The sequence below is a fragment of the Streptopelia decaocto genome (assembly GCF_964273445.1).
Source record: "Streptopelia decaocto genome assembly, chromosome: 1".
Taxonomy (NCBI): domain Eukaryota; kingdom Metazoa; phylum Chordata; class Aves; order Columbiformes; family Columbidae; genus Streptopelia; species Streptopelia decaocto.
The window spans coordinates 61,805,213-61,819,110 of record NC_138663.1 but is presented as its reverse complement, the minus strand read 5'-3'; the positions used below and the strand labels follow the sequence as shown (position 1 = coordinate 61,819,110).

Here is a 13,898-nt window from a genome sequence, read left to right as displayed (position 1 = left end):
GCCCCACTTACAGTGGAAAAGGAATTCAACCTTACGATATCCCTGGGAAATTCCCACTGCTGATCCCTAAGGGCAAACATGAAGGCACAGAGACTGTGTAGCCCCTTCCAGCAGGAACTGCCTCCACCGCTCCCCGAGTCACTGGTTGCTCCATTGCCTCCTCACATATGCACCTGCTCCCGTTGGAAGACACAGACACAGCTCATGGCCCAAACTCTTGTTCCCCACCGTCTTTCAGACAAGTGGCAGATCAGGGGGCAGAGCCAGCAGTGTGCCAGACCAGGGACACATGGCCAGGCACTGATCACTTGAGGCTCAGAGCACTGCTCTGCAAGAAGCCACCACAGCCACTAGCAGGGTCCAGCCACCTTTCAGCAACTTCTCTGCTGCCAAACCTGAAGGCAACAAGAAGCCCAAACCTCCTGAGAAGCCAAGAGTTTTGCTAGTTCCTTACCTAGGCCTTTCAGGAACCTATTGACGCCACTCTGCTCCCCACTGGGAAGTGTTTCCAGGTACTCTTGAGCCCGTACCTCAAACAGACCTGCAGAACGAAAGAAAGAAGTCAGCAACGCCTATTTTGCTTCCCTATAAATAAAAGAAAGCTCATCTGAAAGAACAATGTCCCAGCTTACTAATAAACTATTGCACACAAAAGGGAACAACTCACCCCACCTCCTCCACCAGCTGAACATGGATTTGGGACAGGAGCTTGGCTCCTCCTCCTCTCCCCACTGCAAGGCTGACTGAGCTTTTGTACCTCATGCAGGGAGAGACAAAACCTCCCTTCTTCTGTTACAAACACAGTGGAGTCCAGAAAGTGAGATTACAGTGGGATTTACCACGCTGCAAAACCTCTTTTACTAAGCCACCTATTCAAGTGTCCACTGCTCATCAGTTAGAAACTGCTAAGGCAGCACCGAGCAGCATTGAGGATGAAAAATTTCAGGTACCAGTAGGGCCCTCGGGATTGTGGGATAACAGGAACATGGGAATTCGGCAAGGAACAAAGAGGCACACACATGGAGGACACTGCTTATGTCCCTTACTTCAGCAGTGAAGCGTGCCTGTAACCCCAGCCTCAACGAGAAGCTATCAGATCATACACACTATGTCTCACCACGTTCCTGTGAGGCAACAGGCCCCTCTGGGTGGATAAGGAAACAAAGACAAAAAAATCTGCAAGTGACTTTTTGAAGGCCACACATGGTTGTCAGAAGAAACCATCAGCCTGCGCTTGCACTGCCTTACCACCTCCATCCTGGCATTCCTGCACAGACACTGCAGCCTCCAGCCATGGTGCTGGGGATGGAGCTGGTGGCTGGTGAGCATCTCCTGGCTCTCACAGGAGCAACAGCAGAGCTTCCACGACTGCAGAACCCAGGCAGAGCCCCTCACCTCTGACCCCCTGCTTCCGCAGCTCCCGCTCCTGAATGAAGCCCCCGAACATCTGTGTCTCCATGAAGACCTCCAGGAAGCGTCGGAGGCTCTTGGAGGAGACAGACTTGCGGAAAGCCTCACGCTGCAGGATCCGCTCCTCTCGCTCGGTGGGGGTCAAGAAGAGGGAGTAGTGGCCCACAATCTCCACAAAGAAACGGACAAAGGCCTCGGACACCACCTCATTCAAAGGGCTGGTCTCTAAGGAGAAAAAAAGAGGCAGCGGTGAGGACAGTGCTGTAAGGATGTACTAGGAAAAGCCCTGGGTACAAACTCCCTGGCTTTTTTTCAGATCCAGCCTCAACAGAAAAAGCTGCTCAAGAGATTCAGCATCCTAGGAAGTGCTTGGCAGGGAAGAAGACTGGGCTGCTACTACTTATAATGCCATCAAGCTTTTTCTTGACTCCCCTGCAACAAGGAGATGCCCATATTGTCCCTCAAAGAGCTGTCCCAGCCCAGGTGCCCGTGAGCCACACAGCTACCTCCTAGACTGCAGCTCTGCAGGGGGACCGTCCCTCAGAGGAATCTGCATCACTCGCACGGTCAGCAGCAGAGGGAGGCCTGTGGGACCATTGTCTGAAAAGAGTACAGATGTTCCCTGGCACTATAAGGGAAGGACAGACAGAGCCAGGAGGGGATAAGTACTGTTTCTCATCAAACAAAGACAACTGACCCAGTGCAATGGAATATTTAATGAAGATTCAACCAAAATCATAACCTACCTCCAATTTCTGTGGTGTTAAATTCAATACAAGCCTAGTTCTCCCCTAAGAAGCAACAAGAGAAAAAAGAGCAGAAAGAGACATGGGTTTAAGTTGAAAGGCATTGTGCTTTACCCTGTTTGCCATTGACATAGCCCTCCTCCTTGTCGCTTGCCAGCTCATTCCTCTGCTCCAAAATGTGCTCTAGGGCAGCCTGCAGCTTTCGGGGCAGGATGGAGTCCTCATCTTCCATCTGCAAAACAGAACCACCTCCTCAGGGCCTGGGGTGGGGACACAAGCCAGCCTCTGCCCTTCTCCTCACCAGCTCCTATCCCATCCCCATCACGGCAGGGGGAGCACTAAAAATGAACCATGAGGAGAGAAGAGGGAGAGCTCAGATACACTGGGCATGTTCCCAACACCTTCCAGTGCAGCACTACCAAGAAGCACAAAAGAAAAGGAAAAGTGGGTGTCTTATCCAAACATTCTCGTATTCTGCAACAATTTCAGGTGAGAGGCTACTGGGCAGTGCTCACCTGTGGCCTCAACATCTGCCTGCAAGCACCTGCACCACCACAACGGGGATGTATCTAAATGATGCTGGCCTGCAGCCAGCTGAGCACAACCCCCTGCTCAGCTCTGCTGAGGCACTGGTTCACATCACAGATGTGTAACAAGTTCCCATACACCAAGGAACTGCTGGTGACTGTGTGCGAGCTCCTACCAGCCCTGGCTGAGACAGCGTGATTTAGCTTAAACCTCCAAAAAGAGGTGCAAGGTGAAGCGAGCACTGCGCTGCAGGAGTGGCCTTCACCCCCACGCTACTGCCAGCATCAGGAGGTGCCCTCGTCCCATCTTTCCCCTGGAACCCGAGGCACGGCAGCAGCACTGCTCAGCAATCTGCCAAAGAACTCTGGGCAAAACCAGCTTCCCGGGCCAGGAGTGTGTTCGCTCATCTATCCTCTTCCCTTCAATATCCTGCTCTTCCTTTCCACAACAAAGGGAAACAAGAATCAGCCAGCAATCTTGTCTGCAGAGTAACCTACAGGCCCCTGCATACTGGCTTTCCACTTGTGATCCATCCAGTACAAGGACCAGGGTGAGTAACCACAAGCTCCTTGAACAGAGAGGATTTGATGACATCATCAAGGCTCCCTTCTGCAACTCAGGGCTGGGTATGCGACAGGAAATGGGCTGACAGACACAGGCTGGAAGAGCCCGTGCTTCTCCCCAGCAGACAGCCCCAAGCTGAGGCTTTCCAGCTCTGCCCTCAGCCTCACAGGATGCCACTTAAGGACCCACAGTGCCCAATGACAGCTCTTCCCCTCTTTAAAACAAAAAAAAAACAGACAGAGAGATCATGCACAATGATCCAGTCCTCAACAGCTGCAGTATGGGACCCTGATATTATGTATGTATACAGCAACCCCTATAATGCTGCCAGCCACAAATCCTACCTCAGTTTGTGTGAGCAGTAAGTGATTCAGCCAGGCAGGCAGGTCAGCAAATGGAGGTAGGTGTGGTGGAAGAATGGGATGGAAAATGAAGGATACGAAACAGCTCTGCTCACCTGTCTCAGAAAACGGTTATTTACAAGGTCAACGACGAGGACCTAAGAATGGAAGAACAAGAATAAAAAGGGGAAGTCATTATTTCCATCATCAGAGTTTATCTTAGTCTGAAACTGCTCTGGAAGAAATGCTTTGGCCCTGGCCCCACTCCTCCTACCTACCACAGCTGGAGGAGGCGCCAGGCAAGAGCCAAGAGCAGACCCCTTGTAACACCTTCCTAATGACATTGCCACAAACCACAGAACAGCCGGGACAGCAGGAGGCTGTGCTCTGAGCCCAGTCTACTGCTCCCCACCACCATGTTGGGGTCAGAGTTCCATCCTTTCTCTCTGTGCACTGCAGGTGGGCAGGGAAAAAAATGCTTCCCTGACCATGTTCATCCTTCCCGCATTTACCCTTGCGCACCATGAATCTGGTTCTTAATTATTTGTTCCTTTAGTTGGGCAGCTGTGTTAATTAGAGGGGCAGATATCCTGGCCAATTTACAGTTATCATACTTCAAGCCTGGCAGATTTTGTGCCTAGCCCCTAGACAACACTATGCAGAAACCAACAGAAACTTTAATAACACCATCTCCTACCTGCAGCAGCCCCATGGAGGGAGACCACAGCCCCTCAGCCTTCCTGAACTGCAGACAAGGCAGAGCACAGACCTCTGCCTCCACAGGTGTGTCGGTCTCCTCCCTCACCCCATGCTCACAGGAGCCAGAGGACAACAGCTCGGCACCTTCACACTGCCAGCTGCCAAGGCAGACTCTCCAGAACAGCCTTTCTAGGACAGAAGACAACTCAGCCCACTGGAAGGGCTTGCAGCCCAGAAAGCCAATCCTATCTTAGGCTGCATCAAAAGCAACATGGCCAGGAGATCAGGGAGGTGATTCTGCCCCTCTGCTCCGCTCTGGTGAGACCCCACCTGGAGTCCTGTGTCCAGCTCTGGAGCCCTCAGCACAGGAAAGACATGGACCTGTTGGAGAGGGGCCAGAGGAGCCACAGAAATGATCAGAGGGCTGGAACAGCTCTGCTGTGAGGACAGGCTGAGAGAGTTGGGGTTGTTCAACCTGGAGAAGAGAAGGCTCCAGAGAGACCTTATTGTGGCCTTTCAATGCTTAAAAGGGACCTATAAGAAAGATCGGGGCAGACTATTTAGCAGGGTCTGTTGAGATGGGACAAGGGGTAATGGTTTTAAACTAAAAGATGGGAGATTCAGGCTAGACATGAGGAAGACACGTTTTACAACGAGGGTGGTGAAACCCTGTCCCAGGTTGCCCAGAGAGGTGGTAGATGCCCCATCTCTGGAGACATTCAACACCGGGCTGGATGGGGCTCTGAGCAACCTGATCTAGTTGAAGATGTCCCTGCTCATGGCAGGGGTTTGAACTAGATGACCTTTGAAGGTCCCTTCCAACCCAAACTATTCTCTGATTCTAAGGAATGGAGAGCAAGGCCACGACACAGGTGCACAGCTCACCTCCTCCACGGGGAGCTCCTTCAGGCGGGGCAGGGAGCTGGAGAGCAGGCCGATGAGGAAAGGGGTGGGCGAGCACACGATGTCAATCATGGAAGGCGGCAACACGGGGATGTAGGTGTGCTGCCAGGTGAAGGGGTACAGAAGGGCCACCGTAGCATGGCAACACTTGGAGAGAGTGCTGGAAGATGAAACACAACCAAGGGCAACAGCTGGTCAATCAGGCACTTGCTAGAAATCAGGACTCTTCCAATTGTTCCCTGATTGACCTCTGTAATTACTAGGGGCTTTCCCAGTTTTCTGACCCCATTTTTCAGGTTCAGGAGCAATGACTCGAGGTAGGAGCCCAGGTTATGAAAGATGATCCTGGCCCATGCACATGTGATATGAGATGGGTCCCACTGAACCCAGCATCTGTTCCTCTAGTGCCCTTATGGGAAATACCAGACGGATGTGAGTCTTCCATGCCGCTGCTTTTCATTAGAGAAATGAGATTATTCTCCCATAGCATGCCTGTGTGGCTGTTCCCATGGGAAAACCCCTGGTCTAAATGCACAGGGGCTACAGTGTCCAGGACAGACAGCCCACAGCTGTGGGACACAGAAGACAGCTCCAGCACCACAGCGGTTATCTGTTGCGCTGCACTGTGGCCCACTTACCTGCTGACCTCTTGGCCTCATCAGCACAGCTGAATGGCCTACTTGGAGGTCCCCTGGCAAAGCCCTGAGCACACCTGTAGCCACAAGGTCTGCAGGTGTTCCTGCAGGTCCATCTAGCCATGATCCACCCCTGTCCCTTGGCTTACTACCTGTTCAGCATACATGCTTTGCCTTTGGACAACCCTTAGCAGGAATAATTGCATGCCAATATGTCACATTTTTGTATTGGTCCGAATCATAATGATAGCTCCTAGCAGCCAGGCCAGATTACAGAGGAAGGGGAAGGCAGTGGTTTCCAGCCAGTGGCAGCTTGTAGCCTGTGGAGCCTGCGAAGGCTACCCAGAGACACAGGAGAGTGAAATCCCAGGAAGAGAGCACATGGCCAGCCTCTGTGGGATGCACAAGACCGCAGCCTGCCTTCTTCCCCCTTCAAATGCCAGCAGCAGCTCAGCTGCAAGCGCCTTTGCTGGCAACTGCCAAGAGGATCTGTGCAGAAACCCCACCAGCTCTCTGGCAAGAGGCAGGCAGGGTCTGCAGCCAGGCACAGCAGAGCTCACCGCAGGGCACCAGTTACTCATCCATTCTGGGTCCGGAAGCATTTGTGTGCATCAAGGGAGGGGGAAGGCTCGCCACTATAAACTCTGTATGTAACGCCAGTTTGTTTTTCCAGCATCTACACCTCGCAGGGCTGGAGGAGGGGAGAGAGGCTGGTGTGGCCAGGAGGATTCATGTGGCTAAGGAAGAGTGCGCAGCTGGCTCCTGTTAAACTCCATGGGGGAATTTACACTCAGCAACCCAGATCAAGCGGTTTATTGCTAACTTGAGAAGGAAGGGGTTTGGTGGGTGTGGACCCGAGCTCTCTTGGAAAAGTGAAGCCTGCTTTCCGTCTCCCTGGCTCCAGCTATGTTTGGTGGATTTGAATCCCTGTACCATAACGCTAACACATGCCAAGCAGCGTGGTGTGGCTGGGCTTTCAGCAGGTGAGTTCAGTTTAGCAGAACAGAGTTATGGTTGCCGGGACATCAGTGCGGCTGTATGGAGAAATCAGGCAGTAAACACTGTTAAACACATGACGCTTTTTGAAGACAAGTAAATGCCAGAGGAGCTGGAATCTGGTAAACATGAGAATTTTATCTAGGACTGCAACAGGTAGGGAACGGGCGCTTGGGAGGGACGCCTGGGATGTGTGTGCTGAGAAAGTCTCTTCACAAGAGGGGGACATTTTCCTCTCCCTGAGGCTTGTCTTTTCTATAGAAACAGAGCGAGGACCCATCAAAAGCCGTGTCACAGACTGGTAGCTTTAAGCCCTCAGCTCCACGTCCTTGTTTAGGAAGGTCTTAGAGTATTCCCCTCCCTTCTCTGTATTCATTCCTGCTGGCTGCCCCAAGGTTGCTGCTTTCAAGCTATGCCTGTGCCTTGCTGGATCTACTACACATGCAAAGCAGATTATGAATCTGAGAGAAACAAAATGAAAATAACGACAAAACAGAGCTAGTAAGAAACAGGAACATTTACAAAAAAACAAGCAAACAAACAAACAAAAAACCCCATCCAAAAACCAAAACAACAAAACAAACAAAAACCACAAACAAACAAACAAAACAATAAATTAAACAGACAAAAGAAGTCCATCCAGAAAAAAACGTGGGAACAATATCAGAGTAGATTATTTCTCTTGTATCTTTCATACAAGCTATTCTTGAACAGAACTGCAACAAAAATGAACGTGCCATCTTAGAAGTGCACTCCAAATTAATGAGATCCTTTAAAAACTTGTACACCCATACATTTCAGGCCATGTTAGCAGACGCAAAAGCTGGGGCACCTCTTCCCCTCCATTACTGCAGAGTGTATTTTCCACTCCTCAATTTCTGACTGTTAACAACCCCAGTGAAAGCTGAAAAATCTCCTCCTTTCATCACTCCTGCAGAGCACTGTGGCCTTGCTCTTAGACTACCAACACTGGACTTCGTCTTCTTTAAATAGATGTTGAAGGTGGAAGTGTTAGAAATTTCACCTTTGTCACAAATCCCTGATCTTGAAGGCACATCCAACTGCCCTGCCTAAAGGTGGGAACTGCCTTTATAGAGAGCACTTGAAAACCAAGGGAAAGGATCTCTGTGATCCCAGGTAGCTCCACAGAGGAAGAGCGAGCAGCTGAAGTACGTGGTTATTTATTGCATGGTGAGATATTACAGCATGCTGTCTCCTACTATATTTATGGTGGTTTGTTCTTCCCTCAACCCTGCTCTCAAGTCCCAGTGAGTACACATGGTACATGAGAGATTAAGTGGGAGGAAAATATGGCTGAGGTCCAGTTAGTAGAAGATGCAGACAGAGCTATGTAAGCCTGAAATTGTATATACCACACAGTGGGAAGTGAAAAAAGATAGCTTCCCCCTCCACCCTTCCATCTGTGAATGCCTCATCACCTCCAGGATCAATCCTACTGATCTGTGCTCTGCTACATTTCTCACCGTGGAAGACATTTGCAGGGAACAATATTAATAGGGTTGAGATCTGTGAGCCTTCTTGGAAGGCAGAGCAGTTCAGAGATGGACACAGAGGAGGTAACACTGAGGTGTCTCTTCCACATGTGATCCTGTCAGACTTGCTCTGCAGATAGTCTCAGGGAGCTGCAGCTTGCCAGGAGCCCAAGAGAATCTCAGTCCTTTGGAACGACGCAGGCCTGAGCTCCCTCCTTGTCTTGCGTGCAGCACTGCAACAAGCACTACGGAATTGTTGATCCACAGCACAGCTACCGAGCCTTGCAAAAGAATCCAGTGTGATAAATTCCTTTTATGCTATCTGTGTGACGGTGTGCTCTTCAGCCAGCAGCGATGGGGCAGACTGCCTGAACCACACCACAGTCATAATACAGCAGGTAACCCTCTGTGTAGAAGGCGAATATGGCCATTGACATTCTGGGCACTCTTCAAGCTGGATGCCTCTTTCGGCGAGATGTGCACATCCCTTGACACAACCTGAACTTTTAATGTGCTTACAAAGTACTGTTTATTTCAGCATCCATCACCTCTTTGACAGCTCTTACATCAAACAGGCAGCCAATGACTTTGGGTAGCTACAGCCAATGTCCCTACTCAAATCCTGATATCCCAGGATGCACGTGCCATAGCCATAATGGCAACTGCTGTCATTGGAGTAACACTGACACAGGGTGCTGTGTTTTGCCTGGAGATGCCACCAGGATGTATCCAGTGTGACTGCAGCATGTACTATGGAATGCCATGCACTACCCTCGGTTCACTGCCAGTTGTTCAAATGGGACACAGAGACTGCTTTTTAAGCCTTTTGGTTTTGGCAGCTAATCCTTAAAACTCTGCAGGTCTTTAAAGTACACTTTCAAGATCCAAAACACATTTTCATGGGTTCATTCAGCTTCCTGTAGGGATCATGGCTGAGCTGCATGTTTGATGTTACCTGCACAGGAGCTTGCAACGGAAGGTGAATGAGATATCTCTAGTATTGAGGTTAAAAAGTACTGATGTACACAAAGAACTATGTCAGATCTGTCCCTAAAGAGCTGATTTGGATATAGGCTGACACACAGATTTCTCTGGCTGATCACTCCCTTGGTCAGAACAACGATATTGCAGCAATTTGTGACATGTGTTTGCCCAGAAAACAGGCCTTCCCATCACACAGCATCCTATGCAAAAACCTACCACACAGCAGCCTCTGAAGCTGCTGCTTCTTGGTAGCCACCTCGAACGGAGATGACCAATAAAGATTCTGAACACAACAGCTGCAACTACATAGAAACTCTTCTCCTGGGAAAACTTTCTCCAAGACTAGCTTGACTTGTTCTAAAAAGACACCCTGACAACTTGCAACAGCTCCTAAGGAAGGATACAGGCTGCTCAGTTTGGTTGCTTTCCTCCCAAATTTTGGACTCATGACAGGGTTTCCAGCTTTCTGCTCCAAAGACAAGCAACTACGCGAAACAGCGCCCAAAGCTGAATCCCTCTTTGGTTTTAGGGTATTTCATGTTTTCTGAAAACCACTATTGGATCAATCAGCCTTTTGGAGTTTAATGCCAGGAATCCGATTGTCCCCTGAACTAACCAAACTGCTGAAAAAATGCTGGCATTTGGCAACTTAAGGCAGCGTTTGATTATGTTGTTTTGTTGTTGTTTTTTTTTTTCTTTTCATTTTATAAGCTCTGCTACAGTAGGATTCATTTTACAAACACCTTTGGATTCCTGACACAGTATCACATCTGGATTTACTTATGATGGATCGCAGATCTGGTTTACAACATTTAACAGGCTCAGAAGCTTCCAGACTTTGCCCTGTGACATCATGCAGAGTTGCTACAAATCCTACCAGGACGACGCCAAGTTCCACCAGCTGTGGGGACTGTCACAACCTCCCATTTACGTGGGAGCGTTAAGATGCTCTGTAGAAAGAATGCTGCCACCTGACATCCAAACTTCACCCCTGGGTTTCTTTTTCTACCTCTCCACAATACCAAAAGGAGAAATCTGGGAGGCTGGGATTCATCATCCCAGAGTTGGTTTTGCAGCACATGGAAAAGGCTTCTTCCTGATGATTAATTACCTTTTACTAGGGGTGACCACATTTAAAGCGTCTACTCTGAATCTTTCAGATCTGCTTTTGATAACAATGACCACTTTGTGTTGTTGACACAGCTGTGGTTTCTGGCAGTGACAGAGGCAATTGCTTGAGTTGTTCAGATCCACAACAGGCTTTTGAGGAGATCTGGAAAAAAAGTGCCTTGATTTTAAGCCCATGTAAGTTTTCCTGATTTAGAAAGTGCTCTGAATCTAACATATCTCTCCCTCGGGCCAACAAAAACTGTCCAGTTCTAGGTACCTTGTGAAATCAGGCCACTTTTATTGGGAAGATGCCTTCTAAAACGTTGATCTTCAGTGCCCCGGACTGCGTGCCAGGCAGCATCACTTGGAAACAAAAGCATTTCTGGTGTTGTGGTGCCTGACCCGTGCCGTGGCCTCTGCTGCCCCAGGACTAAAGTTCACAGTGCAGAAGTGAACAAAAGACTACACAGACCAACATAGTTTTAACAAAGTCATTTTCCTGGGTTGTGAGGCAATGTATACTCCAGTTTCCATAGTGACAGAGGGAACTAAAAAAACACCCACAAAAAACTAATAAACCAAATTCTTTCCTTTTCCGCTGCCAAGCTTTGGATTGACAAGTCTTTGAAAAACACTCAATGTTCATTCTAAAGATGGAAAAGACTAAGTATTGCACTTGCTGTACACTTGTTAGATGCATTTTTTGGCTCAGCTTGAAAACATTTCACAGTTCACACAGTATTTGACAAGAGACCTTTCAGCTTTCTTTTCCCACAGACTGATTTTATAGCAATTAAAAGATGTAAATAAATTGCACACATAATTTTCTCTGTCACTCACACCCAGACACACCTTTACACACATGTGCCAACAGCTATTGATAGTGCCCACATGAAGAACTGCAAAGTTCAATGATTAATGTAATTTATTATGCATCTTTCACCATGTCACCTGCATTTTCTATGTTAATCCATCTCAGCTGGATTATTTCTAGCATTCCTAACCTCTGAGCAGTTTCCAACAGCTGCTTTTATAGTTTTTTTTTCCTTCTCTTAAGCTATTGCCAAAAAGGGTTTCTTTTTTTTTTTTTCCTCTGAAATTGGCATTTTCAGCCCTAAAGTAAATACTACTTAATATTCATTGAGTTCAATGTGTCCCAGAAAAAGTATCATTTGGACGGAATGATCCTGTATCTACAATACCAATAGTTTTCAAAACATGGAATTTCCACCAACAAACAGAAGTCACTATTGACCTTATGAAAGGTTTACCAATCCAGTGCACTCAAGTCACCGGACTGCATTAAAATATAATAGTTTACTTAATTTTGGGGGCTATTTTCTTTGCTTTCTGTTTTTCAAACCTTTACAGTCCTTTGTGGTAATTTTCAAGTTTTTTCTCTACAAAAATGAGCCAAAGAAATTTCGTGTTTTGTTACAGGAAAAGAAAAAGACTCTCCTGAAATTGCTCAGTGCAACATCTTCTCAGAAACATCAAACATTAAAAGTCTTGTAGAGAGCTGGCAAATCTACAGTAAATATTTGAATCTGAGCCCTGTGACCTAACAGACCCTGGATCCTTAAAATGTGCAATTCTTTTTTTCACAGAAGAAAGCTGTATATGGTATATTTAGAGATTCTAGAAACGATGATTCTATAGCTCTCTCCCATTCTCTTTATAGGCCTGGGTAGTTGGATTCATTCCTAAGGACCCTGGATATATTGGCAAAAGATACAGGTGAGAAGAAAAAGCCATGAAAACCCATCAAAGTGCTTTGAATTAGAGATATTCTGTAACACACACCGTGGTGGTGTGCTGTCATATAAATATATGATAGGAAAAGATCTGGTAAAGGTTTGTTTTAAATTGATGCCTAAAAAAACCCCAAAGTTTGCTATCATACCATTTACTCTTACCACCCAGCCCTCATGTAGAGATTACAGTGTCATCTGTGTCCTTAAAGGATTTTTTCAAAATGTAAAATTTGTCCTACAGAGGAGAAAAACCTTTGAAAACAAAGCCTGTCATCATAAATTATCACATAAATCATATATGCTAAGTAGAAATATAGAATTTGGATGAATTCTCTCATTTTCAATGCAAGTCTGAAGGCTTTGTATGAAATGTGTGGTTTAAGTATCCAGAAAACCAAGTATCTATGCACATAATGTATCAGTGATGATAAAGAAGCAAATCTTCCCCTCTCTGACCCAAGACAGCTGCCAAAAACTGCAAGCAGCCTGGATGCTACAGCTTCCCTCTCTCCAGCCTTCCTCTTCCTGTGATGAGACTGCCTGAGCTCTGCTCCTGGAGAGCCCCGGATTCCTGCAGGATAAATTTTTCCCTTCACTTTCCTCTAGTAGGGGCCTCCCCATTCTTTGCCCCAGTGCTCGGTCCCAGAGCTGTATTCTGCTGCCTGGAAGTTGTGAAAACAGACGGCTTAAGGGCATTGTACACTCCTGAAACCTGAGCGTGCTCCAAAGTGTCATTACTCATCCAGGCAGCTTTTCTTTCCCGGGCCTCAGCGAACTCTCCTCTCTGAATCCTCAAGTGCTTCAAGGGCTGGAGAGCTGCCAGCCACCAGCTGCACAAGTTCTTAAAGAAACCTGGGCCCATTTCCATAATTTAGGAGAGTGAACAAACAAACAAAAAAATTTAAAAAGCATATCAAGCAGATTCGAAATAGAAGAGGGAAGTCCTCTGTCTCATCTCCCCTCACTGCATCCTTTACTTTCACCCCCCATAAGAAAAACCTCTTTAGGAACCAATCTTAAAATACAAGCTGAAGATTTAAGAAGATTTTTGTGACATCAGGGAATAACCCAGAAGGAAGGTGATCTCTGCCCAAGGCTTGATCCCTGGAAACTCCAGCACAGCTTAGTGGGGAACATTGCAGCATCATGGAGCAAAAGGAGGAGTTTCACTTCCTTAGCACCAGCTCTCTGCTTTAAAACAATCTGGAGGAAAGGGACTTTGGTTCTCCTTGGGATGAGAAGCAACATGCTTCTTGCAAACTGCAAGGTGAAATTATGCTGTATAGCCTGAGTTCCTCACTCCTGGGTAGGACAAGCTTTACTCACATCAGATAAGAAGTTGGAAAAGAGCAGAGAGGAAAAAAGAAAGCAGAGAGATCAGTCACTGCAGTTTTCCCAGCCTCCCCTTCATGGCAGCAATCAGTTTAAGGAAATGTAAGAGGATACCTGAGCTTGTCTGCAATAAAGATCACCCTCCTTTCCAGAAGCAGGGAGGCGAAGACTCTGCTCAGATGCCGCACGCTGAGAGATGTGAACAAGGACTCAAAATCAACGTGCTCAAGCCTGGAGTCAAGAGGCCGCCGCAGCTCGATGACCTGATGGAGAGAAAAAGGCCCCAGGTCAGCTCTCATTGTCTACCTGTACTGTCATGATACTGACTGGAAATACCTGAGTGGTATTTTCACAGCGTTACTGGCTGTGCTGGCAAACACCACACAGTGTTAAGCCCTCAAAC

General features: G+C 47.6%; 1 protein-coding gene across 7 annotated transcripts in view; it reads right to left on the bottom strand.

Moving 5' to 3' along the window:
• DENND2A (DENN domain containing 2A) overlaps nt 1-13,898 on the bottom strand; it is a 65,573-nt gene that overhangs the window by 1,062 nt on the left and 50,613 nt on the right. For 5 of the 7 annotated variants that reach the window (XM_082045487.1, XM_082045491.1, XM_082045488.1 and 2 more), the window contains 6 exons: nt 13,610-13,758; nt 5,174-5,351; nt 3,706-3,747; nt 2,271-2,388; nt 1,396-1,635; nt 455-541 (listed from right to left, as the gene is read on the bottom strand). In XM_082045487.1, the coding sequence (XP_081901613.1) occupies nt 455-541; nt 1,396-1,635; nt 2,271-2,388; nt 3,706-3,747; nt 5,174-5,351; nt 13,610-13,758 (814 nt within the window). Of the gene's footprint in view, nt 1-454; nt 542-1,395; nt 1,636-1,916; nt 2,039-2,156; nt 2,202-2,270; nt 2,389-3,705; nt 3,748-5,173; nt 5,352-13,609; nt 13,759-13,898 lie in introns of those variants that run through there. The other 2 variants (XM_082045492.1, XM_082045493.1) reach the window with 2 other exon arrangements.